This window comes from Oncorhynchus kisutch, unplaced genomic scaffold (genome assembly GCF_002021735.2).
Source record: "Oncorhynchus kisutch isolate 150728-3 unplaced genomic scaffold, Okis_V2 scaffold1855, whole genome shotgun sequence".
Classification (NCBI taxonomy): domain Eukaryota; kingdom Metazoa; phylum Chordata; class Actinopteri; order Salmoniformes; family Salmonidae; genus Oncorhynchus; species Oncorhynchus kisutch.
The window spans coordinates 4,826-29,581 of NW_022263800.1; the positions used below are offsets into that span (position 1 = coordinate 4,826).

The 24,756-nt window shown below is 40.9% G+C and overlaps 1 protein-coding gene across 1 annotated transcript in view; it reads left to right on the plus strand.

Moving 5' to 3' along the window:
* The first annotated feature begins 784 nt into the window (after window positions 1-784).
* The window catches only part of LOC109884867 (adhesion G protein-coupled receptor B3-like), a 29,092-nt gene continuing 5,120 nt past the window's right edge, over window positions 785-24,756 (plus strand). The window contains exons 1-4 of the mRNA XM_031819111.1: window positions 785-1,031; window positions 6,709-6,811; window positions 7,951-7,994; window positions 23,547-23,673. Of these exons, the coding sequence (XP_031674971.1) occupies window positions 958-1,031; window positions 6,709-6,811; window positions 7,951-7,994; window positions 23,547-23,673 (348 nt within the window). The 5' untranslated portion in view covers window positions 785-957. The remainder of the gene's footprint in view (window positions 1,032-6,708; window positions 6,812-7,950; window positions 7,995-23,546; window positions 23,674-24,756) is intronic.

The following is a 24,756-nucleotide window of genomic DNA, read 5'->3' on the forward strand; positions in this document are numbered from 1 at the left end:
AGGCACAATGAAATGGTTCAAAATGGGAACACTTTGCTTACCCGTATACAGGGCTTCTGAATCAAGTGCACATCCCACCCACAGGGCTTCTGAATCAAGTGCACCTACCACCCACAGGGCTTCTGAATCAAGTGCACCTACCACCCACAGGGCTTCTGAATCAAGTGCACCTACCACCCACAGGGCTTCTGAATCAAGTGCACCTACCACCCACAGGGCTTCTGAATCAAGTGCACCTACCACCCACAGGGCTGCTGAATCAAGTGCACCCCCCACCCACAGGGCTGCTGAATCAAGTGCACCTACCACCCACAGGGCTGCTGAATCAAGTGCACCTACCACCCACAGGGCTGCTGAATCAAGTGCACCTCCCACCCACAGGGCTGCTGAATCAAGTGCACCTACCACCCACAGGGCTGCTGAATCAAGTGCACCTCCCACCCACAGGGCTGCTGAATCAAGTGCACCTACCACCCACAGGGCTGCTGAATCAAGTGCACCTCCCGCAAACAGCACAACACAAATACATAAAGGGAGTGCAAAGCCTTTATTTGTGGCATTTCTACAGAAGTGTTTGGTGATTGATTAGGAACCTCTTGAAGTGACCACTGCCTTACAGGCAAAGATTCATTGGACCATCCCTTTATCAATGGATCATTGTTGAGGACAATTTAGCTGATTGCTGCTGGCAGGAAAGTTGTGAAGTGGCTTGTTTCGCTGCCTGGTCAAATATAGCTCCAAATAAAGCCCATCATTAAGAGTTAGTCTGCGTCTGTGGCCTGATATGTTGGTTTATGACTATCTGTTGACCCTGCGCTGTGGTGTTGTTGAGATTATTAAGGTTCATTACATCTTTCAGATGGCCAGCCCATTCATAAGACACTGTACAACCACTACCACAACTAAACTGTCCTGTAACCAACGGTGTCCAAACTGATTTCCTTCTGCCCATCAGACATGGATGGATCACCTGTTTTCATCCTGGGGACAGTCCTATACAAGACTCTGGGACTGATGCTGCCTTCACCAAGGTAAGATGGACCATACATCTTCTCTATCAATATCTCTCTCTCTCTCTCTCTCTCTCTCTCTCTCTCTCTCTCTAGCACTCTGTCACTCTCTTTCTCTCTGTCACTCTCTTTCTCTCTGTCACTCCTTCTCTCTCTGTCACTCCTTCTCTCTCTCTCTCTCTCTCTCTCTCTAGCACTCTGGCACTCTCTTTCTCTCTGTCACTCTCTTCTCTCTGTCACTCCTTCTCTCTCTGTCACTCCTTCTCTCTCTCTCTCTCTCTCTCTCTCTCTCTCTCTCTCTCTCTCGCTGTCGCTGTCTCTGTCTCTGTCTCTGTCACTCCTCTCTCTGTCTCTCTCTCTGTCTCTCTCCCTGTCTCTCTCTCTGTCTCACTCTCTCTCTGTCTCTCTCTGTCTCTCTCTCTCTCTGTCTCTCTCTCTCTCTCTCTCTCCCCCTCTCTCTCTCTCTGTCTCTCTCTGTCTCTGTCTCTCTCTCTGTCTCTCTCCCTGTCTCTATCTCTGTCTCTCTCTCTGTCTCTCTCTGTCTCTCTCTCTCTGCCCCTCTCTGTCTCTCTCTCTGTCCCTCTCTGTCTCTCTCTCTGTCTCTCTCTCTGTCTCACAGCAGAGGAGAGGGAGACAGAGGGAATAAGTAGTCATTTGGGACACGGTCCAGGCGAGACAGCAGTGAGATGTAAAATATGATCTCAACTTTATTCTCTGACAAAGTGTCTGCTGCACTGCCTGAGTGTAAATCCTCCAATAGTATTTGACAGGTAGTGTAGGCTATCCAGGGAGGGTTCATAAAAGACTCCTTCCACTTTGCTTTTCCAGGAAATGGCCTCTACATTGCACTATATGTACTTGCAAAAGCTCATTTTACGTACTGCACTATACATACTACTGTACCTACGAGGATACAAAAACCCTTCTCAAGGCACATTATATACAGTAGATCAAAAATGATGTGGAGGTAAAACAGACATATTACTACCATGATGCATCATTCTACCAGAACATCATCAATACTTCAAAAGGAAAAATGGCATCACTTTCTTTCAGAATACCGTAGTAGAATACAATCTTTCAGTCGTGTAATCCATAGATGACAAGCCAATTATCAAAGAATCCATCAAAGCTGATCAACTCAAGTTTCCCTGTAACATTTCATGAATTAAAACGACAAGCTTTGCTCCCAGACTCAACAACAATTAATCTCTGCTTTCTGCTGAGGAGGATGACACCACATCTGTGTCCCAAATCGCACCCTATTCCCTATATAATGTACTTCTTTTGACCAAAGCCCTGGTCAAAAGTAGTGCACTAAATAAGGAATAGGGTACCATTCGGGAAGCAACACAAAATTGGGTTAAAATAATCATCATAATATCTGAACTCCATCCTGGTTAAATCATATTATGTTCTCATACTACTAATTAGAAGGGACAACGGACGACTAAGCAATATTTCATGGTTGGTTTATGCTTTCAAGCTGGTTTCCAATATTGTTAGTTATTCTGTTTATCAGTTTGGACATTACTGTCATTACGTATCGTCAAGGCTCTCACCCAGTTAGAGCAAGGCTGCGTATGAGATCACACCCTATTCCCTATGTAGGGCTCTGATCTAAAGTACACTTTGTAGGGAATAGGGTGCCATTCGGGACACAAGCCTAGAATTTGAGTCTCTTGCATAGAGTGAAAGACAAAAGGATGCCCGAGCAAAAGCTATACAAAGTAAGATACATTGAAACAACCATCTGTGTTAATATGAGTTCATGTTTTACCTTTATTTAACCAGGCAAGTCAGTTAAGAACAAATTCTTATTTTCAATGACGGCCTGGGAACAGTGGGTTAACTGCCTGTTCAGGGGCAGAATGACAGATTTGTACCTTGTCAGCTTGGGGGTTTGAATCAAATCATATTAAATCAAATGTATTTATATAGCCCTTCGTACATCAGCTGATATCTCAAAGTGCTGTACAGAAACCCAGCCTAAAACCCCAAACAGCAAGCAATGCAGGTGTAGAAGCACGCAACTTGCAACCTTCCGGTTACTAGTCCAACACTTTAACCACTAGGCTATCCTGCCGCCCCATTTTTGTCACAAAAATGTGTACACATCAGTACTTTATTAAAATTATAACAATGACTTTACCAATCTTCTCTCTTATGCTGATACAGAATGAGCCTAGGAATGTGGCCAAGTCCTCTACTTAGCTAACGTCAGGTGGCTAGAAGCATTATTCTCTATGATGGGCGTGTCACCCATCAGTGTGTGGCTGTAAAGATATACAGAGCCTTCAGAAAGTATTCACACCCCTTTTTCCAAAGCCTGAATTTAAAATGGATTCAAAATTAGGTGTTCTGTCATAATGTCAAAGTGGAATTATGTTTTTAGAAATTTTAACAAAGTCATTTAAAATGAAAAGCTGAAAGCTGAAAATGTAATAAGTATTCAACCACTTTGTTATGTCAAGGAGCCTAAATAAATTCAGCAGTAAAACTGTGCTTTATAAGTCACATAATAAGTTGCATGGCGTCACTCGGTATGAAATAATAGTGTTTAACATGATTTTTGAATGACTACCTCATCTCTGTACCCCACACTTACAATGATCTATAAGATCCCTTAGTCGAACAGTGAGTTTCAAACACAGATTCAGCACAGATTCCATAAAAGACTAATGGTATTTTCCAATGCCTAGCAAAGAAGGGCACCTAATTGGTAGATGTTTTTTTTATTTTTTTAAGCAGACATTGAATATCCCTCTGAGCATGTTAAAGTTATGAATTACACTTTAGACGATGTATCAATACACCCAGTCACTACAAAGGTGATTCTAACATGTATTGACTCAGAGGTGTGAATGCTTACGCAAATGAGATATTTATATATATTCATTTTCTGTTAATTAGCAAACATTTTCTAAATGCATGTTTTCACTTTGTCAATATGGGTTGCTATTAATGTTTCTCTCACATAATTAGTTAGCGCTGGTGTACAGCGCTGGATAGCTAGATAGTTAGCTACTGGCTACATGTTAGCTAGCTGGCTAGAGATGTTACCTACAACAACCCACAATCAGATGTATTTTGCTGTTGCACAAAGCTTGCTTTTGACAGAGTAGACAGCTTTTGCAACAGGTCCTCATACACTGAGAGGAAAACCAATAGCAGATAAGATAAAATAACACATTCAGCAATGGTATCTACCTGAAGTGAAATGCAGCCATCAGTCAGTCTCTCTTCAGAGCAGTGATCTACCCACGGGGTCCCGTTTCTTTGTTCCCAGTCTCAACTAACCCAAACAACACGGCACTCCACCCTTTCAAAGAAATGATGTTGCTATTCTTAGCTTCCTTGGGAGTGCTGCACTACAACTATACATTAGCCCACTGTAGGATGGTCCTGAAGGAAATATAGTCAAATAGATATAATCTACTGATGAAATTATAGCATTAGCAGTGCAGATAGATTTCCTCTGGTCACTGATATTCTACTCTTATAAAAGCCATCCATTGTTATTGTATTTCCTCTGGTCACTGATATTCTACTCTTATAAAAGCCACCCATTGTTATTGTATTTCCTCTGGTCACTGATATTCTACTCTTATAAAATCCACCCATTGATGTTGTATCTGCACTAGTTTTCTTTGTGATCCAGTCCTAAATCCATATTTGACTTAGTTATGTGGCCTGTTTATGGAAACAGCAGACAGACTGACCCAGATTGTGGTGTTCTTGCCCAGGATCAAACATCGAACCCAGTCTTTCTCTCTAGAGAGTTCCAGACGTTCTATGGAACATCTTTGGGCCCAGCTGAGAGCTCTAGAACCTTCTCCGACCCTCCCTAGAGAACTGTAGGTCAGACACTGTCAGTCAGAAACCAAAATGGCACACTATTCCCTACATTTAGCACTACTTTTGACCAGAGTCCTTTGGGCCCAGTCAAAAGTAGTGCACTATATTATAGGGAGTAGGGTGCCATTTGAATCAGTCAGTCATTGTAGTATCAGTTTGGTGGTGTCACAACCTACTGTTTTGTTTCCCCAGGAGGTAAATGAAAGAGAGAGAGATGAAAGAGGGAAAGGAAATGTGACATTCTCTGTTCTCCACCCCATGACACACGTTCCCTTGAAGATGAAGACAAATCAAGTGCAAAGAGGACATAGTGTAGATCTGAACCTGGAAAAGTACAAAGGCTCCAATTAACTTCCTTTTGAGTAGTTCTCTTTCAGTCTCTTTTTGTGGGGCAGTTCAGGTGAGGTGAGAAGAGAGGCAGGCTCAGAAGTGTACCAAGACCGCTTTCTACCAAGTCACCCTTTCATGAACTACAATGTATTATTATGTTTCAAAACACATTACCACTGTAGAGAGAAAGTCATCCATTTTTATTCAGCAATAGAATCCCCCCCCCCCCCCATATCTATATTCAGGAAGTAAATAAGCTGAAGACAAAAGGAGAGGAGGCGTGTCATTTGAAGTTGGTTTGGGGATTTGTCTTGCTTTGCAGTGGAGATAGACTAGATATACACTGCATGAGATGAGGGAGAGGCACTGAATGCGTCCCAAATGGCACCATATTCCCTGGACCCCAGGATGGCAGCAGCTAATGTGGATCCAGAATAAATACTGTGTAGTACTTTTGTAGTAGTGCAGTAAAAAGGGAATTGGGTGCCATTTGTGATACAGACAGTGTTTAAAGATCTCTGTTAGATTCAGGTTGTTTGGTAGAGACACTTCACCGTGATTCATTTAACGTAGAAAAGGCCAGACCTCCAGACGTGTCTATTTTCAATCTTTTGTGACTCGCTCCAAATGGACCATGAAATCACACCCTAAGTTGGCCCCCCAGTGCCTAAGTTGGCCCCCCAGTGCCTAATTTCTCTCCTCTCACTCTGTCTGGGCTCCAGTTCACATGTATTTGGGGTGTGTCATTTTGTGTGTCAGGTCTTGTCCTGCAGTGCCACAGCAGGTGTGTTTGTCAAGTGCCTCACAGAGAGGTGTGACATGACATTTTGTGTTGTTCTTTGCATCAAAGGACATTGATAATATCAGATGAACCTGAATGTGCATCAATAGTATCAACATTCTGAATGAGGGGTCATGTTGTAAACGCTGTATATGATTTTATCTTTGGTAAGTCTATGAAACACAACTCATTTAGGGAAACATTTATTAACACACCTTTTGTGCAAAATCCTGACTCACAAAGAAAACTCTCCCAGAGATTGTAATGCATTTGTCTGACATATACCCTTATGATAAGACAGAACAAAGTTTAGTCATATGGTTTGTACGATTTGTGAAGCATTTATGTAGTGCTTATAAAGCCTTTATGTAGTGATCATGAAGCCATTATGAAGCTATATATAGGCTTTATAAGATGTACTTTGTTTAAAGTGGGACCGAACACACGGTATTTATGTAGCAGTGCCTAAGTGACACAACTTCCAATCAGTGTACTTTTTTTTTTAACCTTGATTTAACTAGGCAAGTCAGTTAAGAACAAATTCTTATTTTCAATGACGGCCTAGGAACAGTGGGTTAACTGCTTGTTCAGGGGCAGAACGACAGATTTGTACCTTGTCAGCTCGGGGGTTTGAACTTGCAACCTTCCAGTTACTAGTCCAACTCTCTAACCACTAGGCTACCCTTCCGCCCCCATCTCATGGTGTACATCACTCTGTTTTCCACCCAGGAACCACACGGCAGTGAGCTCCAAAGTCATTGCTGTCACAGTGAGACCAGAGCCCAGGATAACAGAGTCACACCTGGAGATCGAGCTGGCTCACCTGGCCAACGTAAGGACCTTTATTTTATTCATCTTTCATCTTTCATTTGAATTCATTCGAGGGCAAGAATGACCTCCTCACAATGTAAGTACCTGCCCAAGACTCCCTCACTTCTTGAAAAGGCATACAAGCGACACAGAGAAGGCAGATGTTTAATATCCAATCAGATAATTGTGTAACCGATACATTGGACCCAGTTACATGACGGTAATCCATGTACCTGAGTCCACACTCAAACACGGTTACCAAATATATTGGACCTATATTCACAAAGCATCTCAGAGTACGAGTGCTGACCTAGGATCAGGTCATCCCTGTCCATATTAACCTAATTAATTTCATTATTAAAGGCAACTACTCTGAGACGCTTGATAAACACAGGCCCAGACCTGAATCAGGAGGACAAGTTGAAATATATGGGCTCTGACAATGACATGCTGCTTTGCATCACCTTGGACGACACCTCTGAACGATAGTCTTTATCTCAGAGATTAACTAAAAGGCCAGGGTTGTAAAGAGAGCTTGTCCTTGTAATTATCTGGACAGTGCCATCTCTCTCTCTCTCTCTCTCGCTCTCTCTCTCTCTCTCTCTCTCTCTCTCTCTATCTCTCTCTCTCTCTCTCTCTCTCTCTCTCAATCTCTCTCTCTCTCTCTCTCTCTCTCTCTCTATCTCTCTCTCTCTCTCTCTCTCTCTCTCAATCTCTCTCTCTCTCTCTCAATCTCTCTCTCTCTCTCTCTCTCTCGCTCTCTCTCTCTCTCTCTCTCTCTCTCCCTCTCTCCCCTGACACACCTACTACACTGGGCGCCTGCAAATTAATCATCGAATCAATTACTCTACCATTGTTTGTTGGCTAATGCACTCTAAACGTGTGGCTGTAGCCATTGTTGGGTACTTCAATGCTTATTGAGGCTAAAGTGATTCAAAGTGAAACTGCCACCAATTCTCATTGGCATTTTACATTTTAACCCTGAACTGCAATCTAAAGAGGTCTTGCCATAGCCGTTAGTTTTAAAAGAACAATTTGTTTAGTGAGTTATTCTTGGATAATTACGTGCAGAAATGACTAACTGTGAGGCTTTGGTCATTTTGTTGTGGTTATCTAATGAGTGAAGGTTTTCAGCGTGCTCTCTTCTTCTTGGTAATGCAGGGAACCCTGAGTCCTTACTGTGCACTGTGGGATAACAGCGTCATGTAAGTAAACAAGCTTTCCTTTCTGCTGTTTTCTCCTTGCTCTTCTCTAATCCATGGTGATGCTGATGTATCTGTTATGTATGGAATTACGCTTTTGATTTCAATTGATATAAACTATATTTCTAAATGCTCTGAAGATGAAAACACTGTTTTGTCCGTCTTCTACGAGGTTCAAGGGTGCTTACTTTTGGCAAAGTGTACTGTACGTAATTCTACTCAGAATGTCTTCAGACGATCCTATACTCTGTATGTATTAGCTTCGGGGCCGCCGTCCTCTGTAAGGGGATCTGAGGACAATTACTTCAGCAGAAAAAAACGCCTATGAAGATTAAAATCAGATGAAATGAATAAATCTTCTAAATACCATCGGGGAATTTTAGTCTGGGTCTGCATCCCAAATGGCATTCTGTTCCCTTTATCGTGCACTACGTTTGACTAAAGCCTGGGCACTTTATAGTAAATAGGGACGCAGTCTGACTTTTGCCTTCATTGTGCACTACTGTTGACCAAAACCTGGGCACTTCATAGGAAATAGGGACACAGTCTGACTTTTGCCTTCATTGTGCACTACTGTTGACCAAAACCTGGGCACTTCATTGGAAATAGGGACGCAGCCTGACTTTTGCCTTCATTGTGCACTACTGTTGACCAAAACCTGGGCACTTCATAGTAAATAGGGACGCAGTCTGACTTTTCTCTTGACAACGTATAATAACATGAGGGGAACAGGGACATGACATCACCGATCCCCTGTTATCTCACATACAGGGACATGACATCACGATCCCCTCTTATCTCACATACAGGGACATGACATCACCGATCCCCTCTTATCTCACATACAAGGACATGACATCACGATCCCCTCTTATCTCACATACAGGGACATGACATCACGATCCCCTCTTATCTCACATACAGGGACATGACATCACGATCCCCTCTTATCTCACATACAGGGACATGACATCACCGATCCCCTCTTATCTCACATACAGGGACATGACATCACCGATCCCCTGTTATCTCACATACAGGGACATGACATCACCGATCCCCTCTTATCTCACATACAGGGACATGACATCACCGATCCCCTCTTATCTCACAAACAGGGACATGACATCACCGATCCCCTCTTATCTCACATACAGGGACATGACATCACCGATCCCTCTTATCTCACATACAGGGACATGACATCACCGATCCCCTCTTATCTCACAAACAGGGACATGACATCATACAGGGTTCCTGTATTTCATTAAGCTACAGACACCTATTATCTCACATACAGGATTCCTGTATTTCATTAAGCTACAGACACCTATTATCTCACATACAGGGTTCCTGTATTTCATTAAGCTACAGACACCTATTATCTCACATACAGGGTCCTGTATTTCATTAAGCTACAGACACCTCTTATCTCACATACAGGGTTCCTGTATTTCATTAAGCTACAGACACCTATTATCTCACATACAGGGTTCCTGTATTTCATTAAGCTACAGGCACCTATTATCTCACATACAGGGTTCCTGTATTTCATTAAGCTACAGGCACCTATTATCTCACATACAGGGTTCCTGTATTTCATTAAGCTACAGACACCTATTATCTCACATACAGGGTTCCTGTATTTCATTAAGCTACAGACACCTCTTATCTCACATACAGGGTTCCTGTATTTCATTAAGCTACAGACACCTCTTATCTCACATACAGGGTTCCTGTATTTCATTAAGCTACAGGCACCTATTATCTCACATACAGGGTTCCTGTATTTCATTAAGCTACAGACACCTCTTATCTCACATACAGGGTTCCTGTATTTCATTAAGCTACAGGCACGTATTTTTCTGCAATTGTATGAGACAATAAGCGGCGAAGGCCAGAGGAAATTCAATGTAGGTTTTGAATGCATCTCTTGTCCTCTGTGTTGTATTACAGCCGTAAGAGCACACTGATAAGGGTCAATGGAATGAAAGATCCTCTGTGTTGTATTACAGCCGTTGTATTACAGCCGTAAGAGCACACTGATAAGGGTCAATGGAATGAAAGATCCTCTGTGTTGTATTACAGCCGTTGTATTACAGCCGTAAGAGCACACTGATAAGGGTCAATGGAATGAAAGATCCTCTGTGTTGTATTACAGCCGTTGTATTACAGCCGTAAGAGCACACTGATAAGGGTCAATGGAATGAAAGATCCTCTGTGTTGTATTACAGCCGTTGTATTACAGCCGTAAGAGCACACTGATAAGGGTCAATGGAATGAAAGATCCTCTGTGTTGTATTACAGCCGTTGTATTACAGCCGTAAGAGCACACTGATAAGGGTCAATGGAATGAAAGATCCTCTGTGCCGTTGGAATATCAAGGAACTCAGTGATTTGATAGAAGCTGGTTTCAATGCCATCGTTATTGTTCCTTGTGTTCTTTGTTCCTTACACATTGTGCGTCAGAAAATATACCATCATCATATAAGTTAGACTCAAATCGTATCTCTATTTAATTTAACATGCTTTATTATTCTGGTTTCTTACTCCTCATCTGAAAGGACTAGATAGCATACAGATGTAGGACCTTAATTTGATCCAGTTTGCAACAGCAAGAAAAATAATGCTGCAGCAACAGGAAATGTTAATAATTATGTGGATTATAATTCATGGACATTTTTGTAGGGGTTGATACTATTATCGTGAAGGGAAAGCAAGTCTGAAATAACAAACTTTAGAAGCCTTCTTAAACTCAAAAGCACTACAAGTTGCATTTCCTGCTGTATAGGAAAATTCTCAGTAACAAACGAGTGACCAAATTAAGATCCTACATCTGTACAACGTTTAAATTGAAGAATGTCAACAAATAACGTCAACTATATATCCCATACACAGTTCCCTTCATCTGTTTCTGAAACATTTCAAATGTTCTTAAAAATTCGTAGATTGAAACAGAAACAGACTCCCTCCCAGATTTCAGAAACATTGTTCTTCATGACTCATTATTTCCTTCTATACTGTGTGTTCTATCCTTCTATCCTGTGTTATATCCTTCTATCCTTTGTGTTCTATCCTTCTATGGTGTGTGTTCTATCCTTCTATGGTGTGTGTTCTATCCTTCTATCCTTTGTGTTCTATCCTTCTATGGTGTGTGTTCTATCCTTCTATACTTTGTGTTCTATCCTTCTATGGTTTGTGTTCTATCCTTCTATGGTGTGTGTTCTATCCTTCTATACTGTGTGTTCTATCCTTCTATCCTGTGTTATATCCTTCTATCCTTTGTGTTCTATCCTTCTATGGTGTGTGTTCTATCCTTCTATGGTGTGTGTCCTATCCTTCTATCCTTTGTGTTCTATCCTTCTATGGTGTGTGTTCTATCCTTCTATACTTTGTGTTCTATCCTTCTATGGTGTGTGTTATATCCTTCTATGGTGTGTGTTATATCCTTCTATGGTGTGTGTTTTATCCTTCTATGGCGTGTGTTCTATCCTTCTATCCTTTGTGTTATATCCTTCTATGGTGTGTGTTCTATCCTTCTATCCTTTGTGTTCTATCCTTCTATCCTTTGTGTTCTATCCTTCTATGGTGTGTGTTCTATCCTTCTATACTTTGTGTTCTATCCTTCTATGGTGTGAGTTCTATCCTTCTATGGTGTGTGTTCTATCCTTCTATACTTTGTGTTCTATCCTTCTATGGTGTGTGTTCTATCCTTCTATGGTGTGTGTTCTATCCTTCTATGGTGTGTGTTCTATCCTTCTATACTGTGTTATATCCTTCTATCCTTTGTGTTCTATCCTTCTATGGTGTGTGTTCTATCCTTCTATGGTGTGTGTCCTATCCTTCTATCCTTTGTGTTCTATCCTTCTATGGTGTGTGTTCTATCCTTCTATACTTTGTGTTCTATCCTTCTATGGTGTGTGTTATATCCTTCTATGGTGTGTGTTATATCCTTCTATGGTGTGTGTTCTATCCTTCTATGGTGTGTGTTCTATCCTTCTATCCTGTGTGTTATATCCTTCTATGGTGTGTGTTCTATCCTTCTATACTTTGTGTTCTATCCTTCTATGGTGTGTGTTATATCCTTCTATCCTTTGTGTTCTATCCTTCTATCCTTTGTGTTCTATCCTTCTATGGTGTGTTTTCTATCCTTCTATACTTTGTGTTCTATCCTTCTATGGTGTGAGTTCTATCCTTCTATCCTTTGTGTTCTATCCTTCTATCCTTTGTGTTCTATCCTTCTATGGTGTGTGTTCTATCCTTCTATCCTTTGTGTTCTATCCTTCTATGGTGTGAGTTCTATCCTTCTATCCTTTGTGTTCTATCCTTCTATGGTGTGTGTTCTATCCTTCTATACTTTGTGTTCTATCCTTCTATGGTGTGTGTTGTATCCTTCTATGGTGTGTGTTATATCCTTCTATGGTGTGTGTTCTATCCTTCTATGGCGTGTGTTCTATCCTTCTATCCTTTGTGTTCTATCCTTCTATGGTGTGTGTTATATCCTTCTATCCTTTGTGTTCTATCCTTCTATCCTTTGTGTTCTATCCTTCTATGGTGTGTGTTCTATCCTTCTATACTTTGTGTTCTATCCTTCTATGGTGTGAGTTCTATCCTTCTATCCTTTGTGTTCTATCCTTCTATCCTTTGTGTTCTATCCTTCTATGGTGTGTGTTCTATCCTTCTATCCTTTGCGTTCTATCCTTCTATGGTGTGTGTTCTATCCTTTTATGGTGTGAGTTCTATCCTTCTATCCTTTGTGTTCTATCCTTCTATGGTGTGTGTTCTATCCTTCTATGGTGTGTGTTCTATCATTCTATGGTGTGTGTTCTATCCTTCTATACTTTGTGTTCTATCCTTCTATGGTGTGTGTTCTATCCTTCTATGGTGTGTGTTCTATCCTTCTATACTTTGTGTTCTATCCTTCTATGGTTTGAGTTCTATCCTTCTATCCTTTGTGTTCAATCCTTCTATGGTGTGTGTTCTATCCTTCTATACTGTGTGTTCTATCCTTCTATCGTGTGTGTTCTATCCTTCTATCCATCTCTCCTGTGTGTTCTATCCTTCTATCCTTCTATCCTGTGTGTTCTATCCTTCTATCCATCTCTCCTGTGGGTTCTATCCTTCTATCCTTCTCCCCTGTGTGTTCTATCCTTCTCTCCTGTGTGTTCTATCCTTCTATCCTGTGTGTTCTATCCTTCTACCCATCTCTCCTGTGTGTTCTATCCTCCTATCCTGTGTGTTCTATCCTTCTAACCTGTGTGTTCTATCCTTCTATCCTGTGTGTTCTATCCTTCTCTCCTATGTGTTCTATCCTTCTGTCCTTTGTGTTATATCCTTCTATCTTTCTATCCTATGTGTTCTATTCATCTATCCTTCTATCCTGTGTGTTCTATCCTTCAAACCTGTGTGTTCTATCCTTCTCTCCTGTGTGTTCTATCCTTCTATCCATCTCTCCTGTGTGTTCTATCCTTCTATCCTGTGTTTTCTATCCTTCTCTCCTGTGTGTTCTATCCTTCTATCCTGTGTGTTCTATCCTTCTATCCTGTGTGTTCTATCCTTCTATCCTGTGTGTTCTATCCTTCTATCCTTCTATCCTGTGTGTTCTATCCTTCTATCCTGTGTGTTCTATCCTTCTCTCCTGTGTGTTCTATCCTTCTATCCTGTGTGTTCTATCCTTCTATCCTTCTCTCCTGTGTGTTCTATCCTTCTATCCTGTGTATTCTATCCTTCTATACATCTCTCCTGTGTGTTCTATCCTTCTATCCTTCTCTACTGTGTGTTATATCCTTCTATCCTGTGTGTTCTATCCTTCTATACATCTCTCCTGTGTGTTCTATCCTTCTATCCTGTGTGTTCTATCCTTCTATCCTGTGTGTTCTATCCTTCTATCCTGTGTGTTCTATCCTTCTCTCCTGTGTGTTCTATCCTTCTATCCTTCTCTCCTGTGTGTTCTATCCTTCTATCATGTGTGTTCTATCCTTCTATACATCTCTCCTGTGTGTTCTATCCTTCTATCCTGTGTGTTCTATCCCTCTATCCTTCTCTCCTGTGTGTTCTATCCTTCTATCCTGTGTGTTCTATCCTTCTATACCTTCTATCATAGGTGACACACTGTATGATCCCTGTGTGATAATATATAACATTCGACAGGAATTCATATTTTACATCTTCCAGTACAAAATAGCAGCAGTTATTGTCCGCAGCCCCAGTTTGTAAATGGAATATGGCTGCTTTTTAATTTGAATAATTCTAAAATGTGAAAATTGCGCTGTGCTTCTGCTGCAATATCAGTTACAGCGAGAGAAACGGGTTCTCTTCTCCACTCAGTGGCAGATAGGAAAACTAAAGCACATTCAACCAAATTCCATTTCTATTGAATCAGGGGCCACACAACTCTCTGGTCTCTTGAGAATAATTCAAGTTTTTAGAAATAGATTCAGGTCCAGTAGTATTTCTACTGTCGGCTGAAAGAGTTGAAGGGACAGCGACTGTGAACCAGGGGGAAGTCAGCTGGAGGAGGATGTTATTAGAACTGGAATGAACAAAACAGAATTTGGTTTCTTGGCAACAATCTTGTCCAAGCAAAGTAGAACTCATGCATAATTCATAACGATCTAATATATTTGTTTGTGTTTGGTTTATTCTTGTCATCAGTAATCTGTTTGTCTGAGGGTTTATGTGTAAATCAATTAATTTGTTGGTTAACATGTGTACCCAGCAAAGGGAACCAACATTCATCTGTGCAGGAAAACAATTAGAATACATGAGTGTATGTATTGTACCCCCCCAATCCTGACCTCTGCATCTGGTATGCGTGATCATGCATGCCTAAATTATGATTTATCCTCATTTTGTGTAAAGGGTTGTCAAATACAACAGGCATGGATGATCAGAAAAAACATGATGATTAAGCAAAGGAGGAAACAGAAAAAGTCTAACAAAAAATAAGTGGTTTGTCTTTCCAATAACTTTTCCCCCTGTATACTTTCCTCCTGAATACTTTCCTCCTGAATACTTTCCTCCTGAATACTTTCCCCCTGAATACTTTCCCCCTGAATACTTTCCCCCTGAATACTTTCCCCCTGAATACTTTCCTCCTGAATACTTTCCCCCTGAATACTTTCCTCCTGAAGACTTTCCTCCTGAATACTTTCCCCCTGAATACTTTCCCCCTGAATACTTTCCTCCTGAATATTTTCCCCCTGAATACTTTCCCCCTGAATACTTTCCCCCTGAATACTTTCCCCCTGAATATTTTCCCCCTGAATATTTTCCCCCTGAATACTTTCCCCCTGAATACTTTCCTCCTGAATATTTTCCTCCTGAATACTTTCCTCCTGGAGAGATTACATCTGTAACATTGGTAAATCACAACTCCCATAACACAGGACTAAAACCATGGCAACCAATGCTGTCTAAAGCATGTTAAAGTCTTTGTAGCCAAGATATTTACCAAACAGAGACTAACGCTGACTGACATAAGTAAGGAAGATAGACTCGGGTTTCTCCTGCTAAGGAGGAGATGCTATTCCATGTCCTGTTTGTTCTCTGCTCCACTGCATAGACGGGGCTGGATTAAGAAATCATAGGCCCAGGTCTTTTTTTTTATTTTTTTTTACACCACACAAATACAACTAAATGAGTGGCTATTCTGACACTGACAAACTGAGATCAGTCTGGTCTTGAATTCCAACTAACAATAGCTCAGGCCAATGAAATGAAACAATATTAAAAAGTCAAGTATTCACAGCCCTGGACTTTTTCCAAATGTTGTTGTGTTACAGCCTGAATTCAAAAATGGACGTTTAGATTTGATTTAACTTTTTTTGATAATAATGAAAAGCTGAAATGTCTTGAGTCAATAAGTATTCAACCCCTTTGTTATGGCCTAAATACGTTCAGGAGTAAACATGTGCTGAACAAACCACATGATAAGTTACATGGACTGATTTTTGACACATCTCTGTACCTCACACCTACAATTATCTGTAAGGTACCTCAGTCGAGCAGTGAATTTCGAACACAGATTCAACCACAAAGAACAGGAAGGTTTTCCAATGACTCGCAAAGATCAGCATCTATTAGTCAGCACCTCCAAATATTCATTCATTATAATCCACATAAAAATTCTAATTTCCTGTTGCTGCAGGATTATTTTCAACCTCTAGCAAACTGGTTTAAATTAAGATCCTACATCTGTATGTCCACTATGTTCATTATTATGTATTTAGTATTTATTAGGATCCCTATTAGCTAGTGCTAAAGCAGCAGCTACTCTTCCAGGGGTCCAGACAAAACAGGAAACATGACAGAATACAGAACATGAATAGACCAGAACATCAGAGGAACAGAACTACATACATTTAAACAAGGAACACACACTTTCATACATGGATGCCTTCATATTCATGTGATTCATACTGGACTGAATGTAAGTGCAACACACCGACATGGAAACAGGGCGGTGGGTTGCAAATCGGCTGACACTTTTCAGACCCGGGATCGAGCCCGGGTCTGTAGTGATGCCTCTAGCACTGCAATGCAGTGCCTTAGACCCTGCGCCCCTCAGGATCCCAACTTTGTTTCGCTAAATTCCCCTGACCTGAATTAATCCACATTGTTTCTATAGTTACCACCCATAATGGGTATCCTGGGGTAAAGTATTGTTAGCTGAGATATAGTGTAACTTGTTACAGTCTACCACCCATGAAGGGTTATCTGAGGTATAGTGTAACTTGTTACAGTCTACCACCCATGAAGGGTTATCTGAGGTGCAACGGTTACAGTCTACCACCCATGAAGGGTTATCTGAGGTATAGTGTGACTTGTTACAGTCTACCACCCATGAAGGGTTATCTGACATATAGTGTAACTTGTTACAGTCTACCACCCATGAAGGGTTATCTGAGGTATAGTGTGACTTGTTACAGTCTACCACCCATGAAGGGTTATCTGAGGTATAGTGTAACTTGTTACAGTCTACCACTCATGGAGGGTTATCTGAGGTATAGTGTAACTTGTTACAGTCTACCACCCATGAAGGGTTATCTGAGGTATAGTGTAACTTGTTACAGTCTACCACCCATTAAGGGTTATCTGAGGTATAGTGTAACTTGTTACAGTCTACCACCCATTAAGGGTTATCTGAGGTATAGTGTAACTTGTTACAGTCTACCACCCATTAAGGGTTATCTGAGGTATAGTGTAACTTGTTACAGTCTACCACCCATTAAGGGTTATCTGAGGTATAGTGTAACTTGTTACAGTCTACCACCCATTAAGGGTTATCTGAGGTATAGTGTAACTTGTTACAGTCTACCACCCATTAAGGGTTATCTGAGGTATAGTGTAACTTGTTACAGTCTACCACCCATGAAGGGTTATCTGAGGTATAGTGCTAGGCTTTGGACGTTCTCATTAAATTAAATTAAGAAAGACCCACTGAATAGAAAACCAGAATCAGATGGGAGTTTAAGGTCCTCGCTTCCCGCTGAGGCTCTCACCTCAGCCACAGTGATCAGAGTTAACAGACATGAACGTAGGACCCTTGATGGTGTGGAGTTTCCTCCCTCTAAAGTTTATACTTTATGGTTTCCACCTCAGCAACTTGTCTTACATTTCCCCCTTAATTCCCCTACACCACATTCACACCCAGCAGCGTTCACCAGTCACGCGTTATAGTGAATATTGAAATATAAAACATTATAGTCACTTACTCTAGGCCTATCTGCTAAATGGTATGTACTGTACGTACGTATGCCATCTGTATAGGTTTACTATGTGCTCTGAAAACAGAAGCAGACTGCTCATCCCCTATCTAAGTGATATACCCCTAACATAACTCCTTCTCCTGCTGCTCCTCTTCTTCCTCCATTTCCTCTCCTCTCTCCTCCTCCTCCTCCTCTCCTCCTCCTCTCTCCTCTCTCCTCCTCCTCCTCCTCTCCTCCTCCTCTCTCCTCCTCCTCCTCTCTCCTCCTCCTCCTCCTCTCCTCCTCCTCTCTCCTCCTCCTCCTCTCCTCCTCGTCCTCCTCCTCCTCTCCTCCTCCTCCTCCTCTTCTTCCTCCATTTCCTCTCCTCTCTCCTCCTCCTCCTCTCTCCTCTTCCTCCTCTCTCCTCCTCCTCCTCCTCCTCCTCCTCCTCCTCCTCCTCCTCCTCTCCTCCTCCTCCTCCTCCTCTCCTCCTCCTCCTCCTCTTCTTCCTCCTCCTCTCTCCTCCTCCTCCCTCTCTCCTCCTCTCTCCTCCTCCTCTCTCCTCCTCCTCCTCCTCTCCTCCTCCTCTCTCCTCCTCCTCCTCTCCTCTCTCCTCCTCCTCCTCTCTCCTCTTCCTCCTCTCTCCTCCTCCTCCTCTCTCCTCTTCCTCCTCTCTCCTCCTCCTCTCTCCTCCTCCTCCTCTCTCCTCCTCCTCCTCCTCTCCTCCTCCACCTCCTCTTCTCTCTCACCTCAGACTCATGTTTTGAGGTGAGAGGAAAGACTAATTACATGTCAAAATATCATTGGACTAGCCAAATATAATTAGCACCAGCAGAGTTGTGTCTCCTGGATGTTAAGTACAGGACAAATGACTTTGGACACACTTAGCCAATTTCTCTCATTTGGGCCATAAGTGGAAGCTGTAAAGCGTGATGACAGTGTCAGCCATCTCAAATGTACTCCTGTGTTAGCAACCTTAAGTGAGGAGACCTTGTGCAATGTTACTGCTAAATACCTGATTAAAAGGATTTGATATCTCTTTGACTGTATCCCAAATGGCACCCTATTCCCTATATAGTGCACTACTTTTGACCACAGCCCTATGGGGACCCTGGTGAAAAGTAAGTGAATTACAACGGTTTGTGGCTGTATCCCAAATGGCACCCTATTCCCTATATAGTGCACTACTTTTGACCACAGCCCTATGGGGACCCTGGTGAAAAGTAGTGAATTACAACGGTTTGTGACTGTGTCCTGTGTCTTGGTTAGTGATTGTTGCCAGACTAGTAGGACTTCCAGGATGTGGAGCAGAAAGATATCAGCTTGAATAACGTTCTCATACAGTATTAGATGAGAACATTCAGTAGTGTATGAATTTCAAGGGGGATCAAACTGGGGCACAGACATTTTCAAAAATGTTTATGTGGGCCGTCTTTGATTCATTCACAGCTGTAATTGACTCACATTAAAAAGAGAGTTGTACTCTTGTATGATGCAATTGCATTATTCAGGGTACATGAATACTCCTATACAATCCCCTATACATCCATGCAGAACGTGGACATGGTATGTTATTTTACATGTTATAAGCCTTGTAAGACATCATACAGGCTTATACAGGCCTGTAACAAGTTACAAAGCATTATAGATTAAAGTAAAGTGGTACCCAAAGTACATTTCTCTACACCCCTTCAGTGTCTGAGTACACGACTTCGTCCTAAATGCCACTCTATTCCCTATATAGTGCACATAGGGAATAGGATGCCATTTGGGAGGCGTCTTCTACCCCTTACAGTCATGACTAGTGTTACCATGGGTCATGTTAGGAGCCATTTGGGAGGCGTCTTCTACCCCTTACAGTCATGACTAGTGTTACCCTGGGTCATGTTAGGAGTCATTTGGGAGACGTCTTCTACCCCTTACAGTCATGACTAGTGTTACCATGGGTCATGTTAGGAGCCATTTGGGAGGCGTCTTCTACCCCTTACAGTCATGACTAGTGTTACCCTGGGTCATGTTAGGAGTCATTTGGGAGACGTCTTCCACCCCTTACAGTCATGACTAGTGTTACCCTGGGTCATGTTAGGAGTCATTTGGGAGGCGTCTTCTACCCCTTACAGTCATTACTAGTGTTACCCTGGGTCATGTTAGGAGTCATTTGGGAGACGTCTTCTACCCCTTACAGTCATGACTAGTGTTACCCTGGGTCATGTTAGGAGTCATTTGAGAAAGAGTCATGGACAACCTTGATGTCAGCAAGGACTTACCAACACATTCATGATGACCTTGTGTAATATTTCCCCATCTGACTGGTTGATCTATAGGGACAGCTGAGCCATAACATCTGAATTAATTATATTAGTAAAATAATGATGGTTTGACTGTATCACAATAATGTGTGGGTCAGTGCACAGCTATTTGCATACTGTTGGCCATATTATGCAGATGAATCTGCTCCCACTCTCCTACACTAACTGAATCAGTTTACATTAAAACACTAACTGAATCAGTTTACATTAAAACACTAACTGAATCAGTTTACATTAAAACACTAACTGAATCAGTTTACATTAAAACACTAACTGAATCAGTTTACATTAAAACACTAACTGAATCAGTTTACATTAAAACACTAACTGAATCAGTTTACATTAAAACACTAACTGAATCAGTTTACATTAAAACACTAACTGAATCAGTTTACATTAAAACACTAACTGAATCAGTTTACATTAAAACACTAACTGAATCAGTTTACATTAAAACACTAACTGAATCAGTTTACATTAAAACATTAACTGAATCAGTTTACATTAAAACATTAACTGAATCAGTTTACATTAAAACACTAACTGAATCAGTTTACATTAAAACACTAACTGAATCAGTTTACATTAAAACATTAACTGAATCAGTTTACATTAAAACATTAACTGAATCAGTTTACATTAAAACACTAACTGAATCAGTTTACATTAAAACACTAACTGAATCAGTTTACATTAAAACATTAACTGAATCAGTTTACATTAAAACATTAACTGAATCAGTTTACATTAAAACACTAACTGAATCAGTTTGCATTAAACATTACTGAATTAGTTTACATTTAAATATTAAATGAATCAGTTTACATTAAAACATTACTGAATCAGTTTACATTAAAACATTATTGAATCAGTTTACATTAAAACATTACTGAATCAGTTTACATGAAAACATTACTGAATCAGTTTACATTAAAACATTATTGAATCAGTTTACATTAAAACATTACTGAATCCGTTTACATTTAAACATTACTGAATCAGTTTACATTAAAACATGACTGAATCAAGTTACGTTTAAACATGAACTGAATCAGTTTACAATAAAACATTACTGAATCAGTTTACATTTAAACATTACTGAATCAGTTTACATTAAAACATTACTGAATCAGTTTACATTAAAACATTATTGAATCAGTTTACATTAAAACATTACTGAATCAGTTTACATTAAAACATTACTGAATCAATTTACGTTTAAACATGAACTGAATCAGTTTACAATAAAACATTACTGAATCAATTTACGTTTAAACATGAACTGAATCAGTTTACAATAAAACATTACTGAATCAGTTTACATTAAAACATTACTGAATCAATTTACGTTTAAACATGAACTGAAACAGTTTACATTTAAACACTAACTGTTCTTTACTCAGTTATGAGTAGGCCTATCCTCCATAGAGATGACTTGACAACCTGTTGAGTGCATCCTATATGTCTTCATTGTGAAAAGCTGGTTTCCACATGTACATATATATATTTTAAATGTAACGAATTGCACATCAAAACAGCTCATTTAATGAATCTTCAATATGGGCAATTATACCCGTCCCCCGCCCTCAAGCTCGCACTCATCTCATCTCTGTGCGTGTAGTGCGCTGTGCTGGTTACAGGCGGTGAGTTTGAATACTGGTAGGCTACTTTTGTCTCTCTCTGTTATGAACAGAAAAGGGGGCAATTCGAGTGTTTGTTAGTAAGATGGAGATGTCGCCAGCAGAACAAACTTAAATCATGAAAAAAAGTATTGACAGCATAGCTAACTAGCTAGCTAGCTAACCAGTAGATTTACATCATAATTCGCTATGATCAGCTAATAGCCACTCTTTTCCATATTTCACTCATCTGTCTCTAGTTAGTAGCTAAAGTCGTCTCCAGGCTCGAATTGTTTGTTTGACAGCAAGAGAGCTGGCAGATGGACGAGATTAGTTAGTAACCTACTACTAGGAATCACTGGCATTAACTTGCTTACAATAACTGAAGAATGTGCTATAAATAGGCCAATGCTATAGAGACAGTTAGTATATTATGAATTTCGAGTTATGAATATTAATTAAGAAAGTAGATTTTTCATTTTGAGCACCTGCCCCCTCAAAGGTCTGCGTCCACTGCCCTGGTGTGTGTGTGTGTCTGTGTGTGTGTGTGTGTGTGCGTGCGTGTGCGTGTGTGTGTGCGTGTGTGTGTGTGTGTGTGTGCGTGTGTGTGTGTGTGTGTGTGTGTGTGTGTGTGTGTGTGTGTGTGTGTGTGTGTGTGTGTGTGTGTGTGTGTGTGTGTGTGTGTGTGTGTGTGTGTGTGTGTGTGTGTGAGGGGATGAAGTGAGTGATTTAATTTACTTGCCGCGTTCCTTTCTCATTAAATAGTTGTTGCTGGGTGAATAATTTACTTTTCAGCCTATACATTGAAGGATGTTTATAAAAGACTGCACACATCTAGGTGTTTTTTATTTTTCATAAAATAATACCAAACAGAAATGTATTTCACATGGGACACTATCTTAAGGACTTATGTGCGAGTTCTTGTCCTGACATTCTTTGTGAAGGTTCGTAGTGAGAGGGAGATTTAGGCTACTGGCAGTAAATAGAGGAAACGTGCTTTCCTTTCCTCTCCTCTCTATCATTTTACCTGCTATGAGGAGGGGGAGAACGGGAAACGGGCAGCTACCATCCGCGCCGTTTCCGTGGGGTGGAGTACCATTGGTTATGCAATCCTTTTTCCTGAACGGTTTTGCCTACGTTGAACAATACCAATGCTTGCGTTCGGAAATGTTTTACATGCCTTGAACAAATGAGAAAGAGCGCAACAGATATCATCATAGGAAAATATCAACCCTAGGAAAATATATCCCTATTTTGTAACCTGTGAGCCAACCTCCCCCAGCCGCTGTTGCAGCAGCAGAGAGAAACGGAGTATCAGTCTCAGGCTGTCCACGGTTTCCAGGGTGAAATGTTCCCGTAGGAAGCATAAAAAAAACCCGCTAATTAAAATAGTTGAGGAAAACAGATCAACCGAAAAAGAAAGCGACAGTAGCCTAGTAATAATAATAGCCTAAGCATTGAGAACGGAAGAAAAGAGAACAACAAAATCGTTCCGGAAGATAACCCAGACGCGCTCAATAGGCTCTCGCCTAAAGACATAGCGGTAAAGATGATAGTTTGTCTAGAAAAACGCAGAAAAATGGATATGTAGCCTAAGGTTTTTGAAAGCAATTGTTGCGTTTAACAGCCTATAGAGCAATTGAATCAATCAGAACCACCCACGTTTGGACAGCTCCCTTCGTCCCCTCCTTTCTCTCCCTCTCTCTCCCTCTCTCAACCTTTTTTTTTTCCTTCTCCCGGTCGAGCTAAATGCTTTTTGTAGCCTGGCGAAATTGCGTGTTGATACCACTTCCCTATTCGCATTGAGATTTCCGTTATTAGTTAAAACAGATTCAATGTTACACTATTAAAGGTTTCATTCGTTCAGATTTGTCCAATCCTTGTGAAAGTGAGAGAGCGCTGGAATTAATGAAACGATCGCATCTCTTCTTCTTGCAGGAACGATTCTTGGGGAACCTGGTCGAGTAAAGGATGTAAAACCGTACTAACCGATGCATCCCATACAAAATGCTTATGTGATCGTGTATCTACCTTCGCCATTTTGGCACAGCAACCAAGAGAAATAGTAAGTAGTGGGATTTTTGTTCTATTCATTTATGGATTAATGCAGAGGAGGGTGCTAGAATGTGCTTCATTGCTTTGCTTTGGTTGGAATTTCAATCGATGTGTTTGTTTCCCCATAATCAGGGGTCTTTATCTCAGTTAGTGTAGCCTATAGGTGAAGGTGAGTCTCTTTTGATGAATCTCAGTCTGGATGTGCTGTCTAGATGATTTTGATAATGCTCTGCATTGGTGAGCTTGACTGGCTTTGGTGTGTGTGTGTGTGTGTGTGTGTGTGGTTACACAGGCCAGTGCATGTTGTTGACTGACTTTAGCCTACAGGTTGTGTATTGGCTCTGCTCATCAATTCATATTCAAATATTACAAGTATAGATAAAGGAGTTCAATGAGAAGTGTCATGTTATCTTACAAAAGATTAGCGTCACATAATGAACTAGGTCTAATTAGATCTAGTTCTAATGTCATATTCCGTTTTTTTATTTCAAATAATAGCTAGTCTTACGTTCCTGTTTGTTATTCATTTGTGTAACAGTTAACAGTGCCAGTGATTTGCAACATTATGTTATAAGAGGAAAATAAAAAAGGATGAGGGATCGGGCCCTCACGACTGACTGTCACGTGTGAAATCAGATCTGTTGCTCAGCAGTTCCACCATTACTCAAATGTTGTGACTGGAATAGAGAAAAGTGTGATCTGTGGGAATGATAGCATTGTGTTCCTCTCTAGCAGCAGTGCACCAGGTTAATAACTCAGTGCCTTGCCCTGCCCATGTCACAATGACTGGTGGTCTGTGGGAGGGGGCTGGGAAAGAGAAGCTATGGCGGCATCCCAAATGGCACCCTATTCCCTATTTAGTGCACAACTTTTGACCATAGCCCTATGGGCCCTGGTCAAAAGTAGGTAAATAAATAGGGAATAGGGTGTCATTTGGGATACAGCCTATATCAAGTGGAATCCTGGGAAAGGTGTTAATTAAGAGGCAGTAACAGTAGATTAAATAAACATGGATCTTATTTGGTTGGCATTGGTAGATTGTCAGCTTTATTACGTTAGGAGAGGCTCCTACTCATTGCAATCTTATAAATGA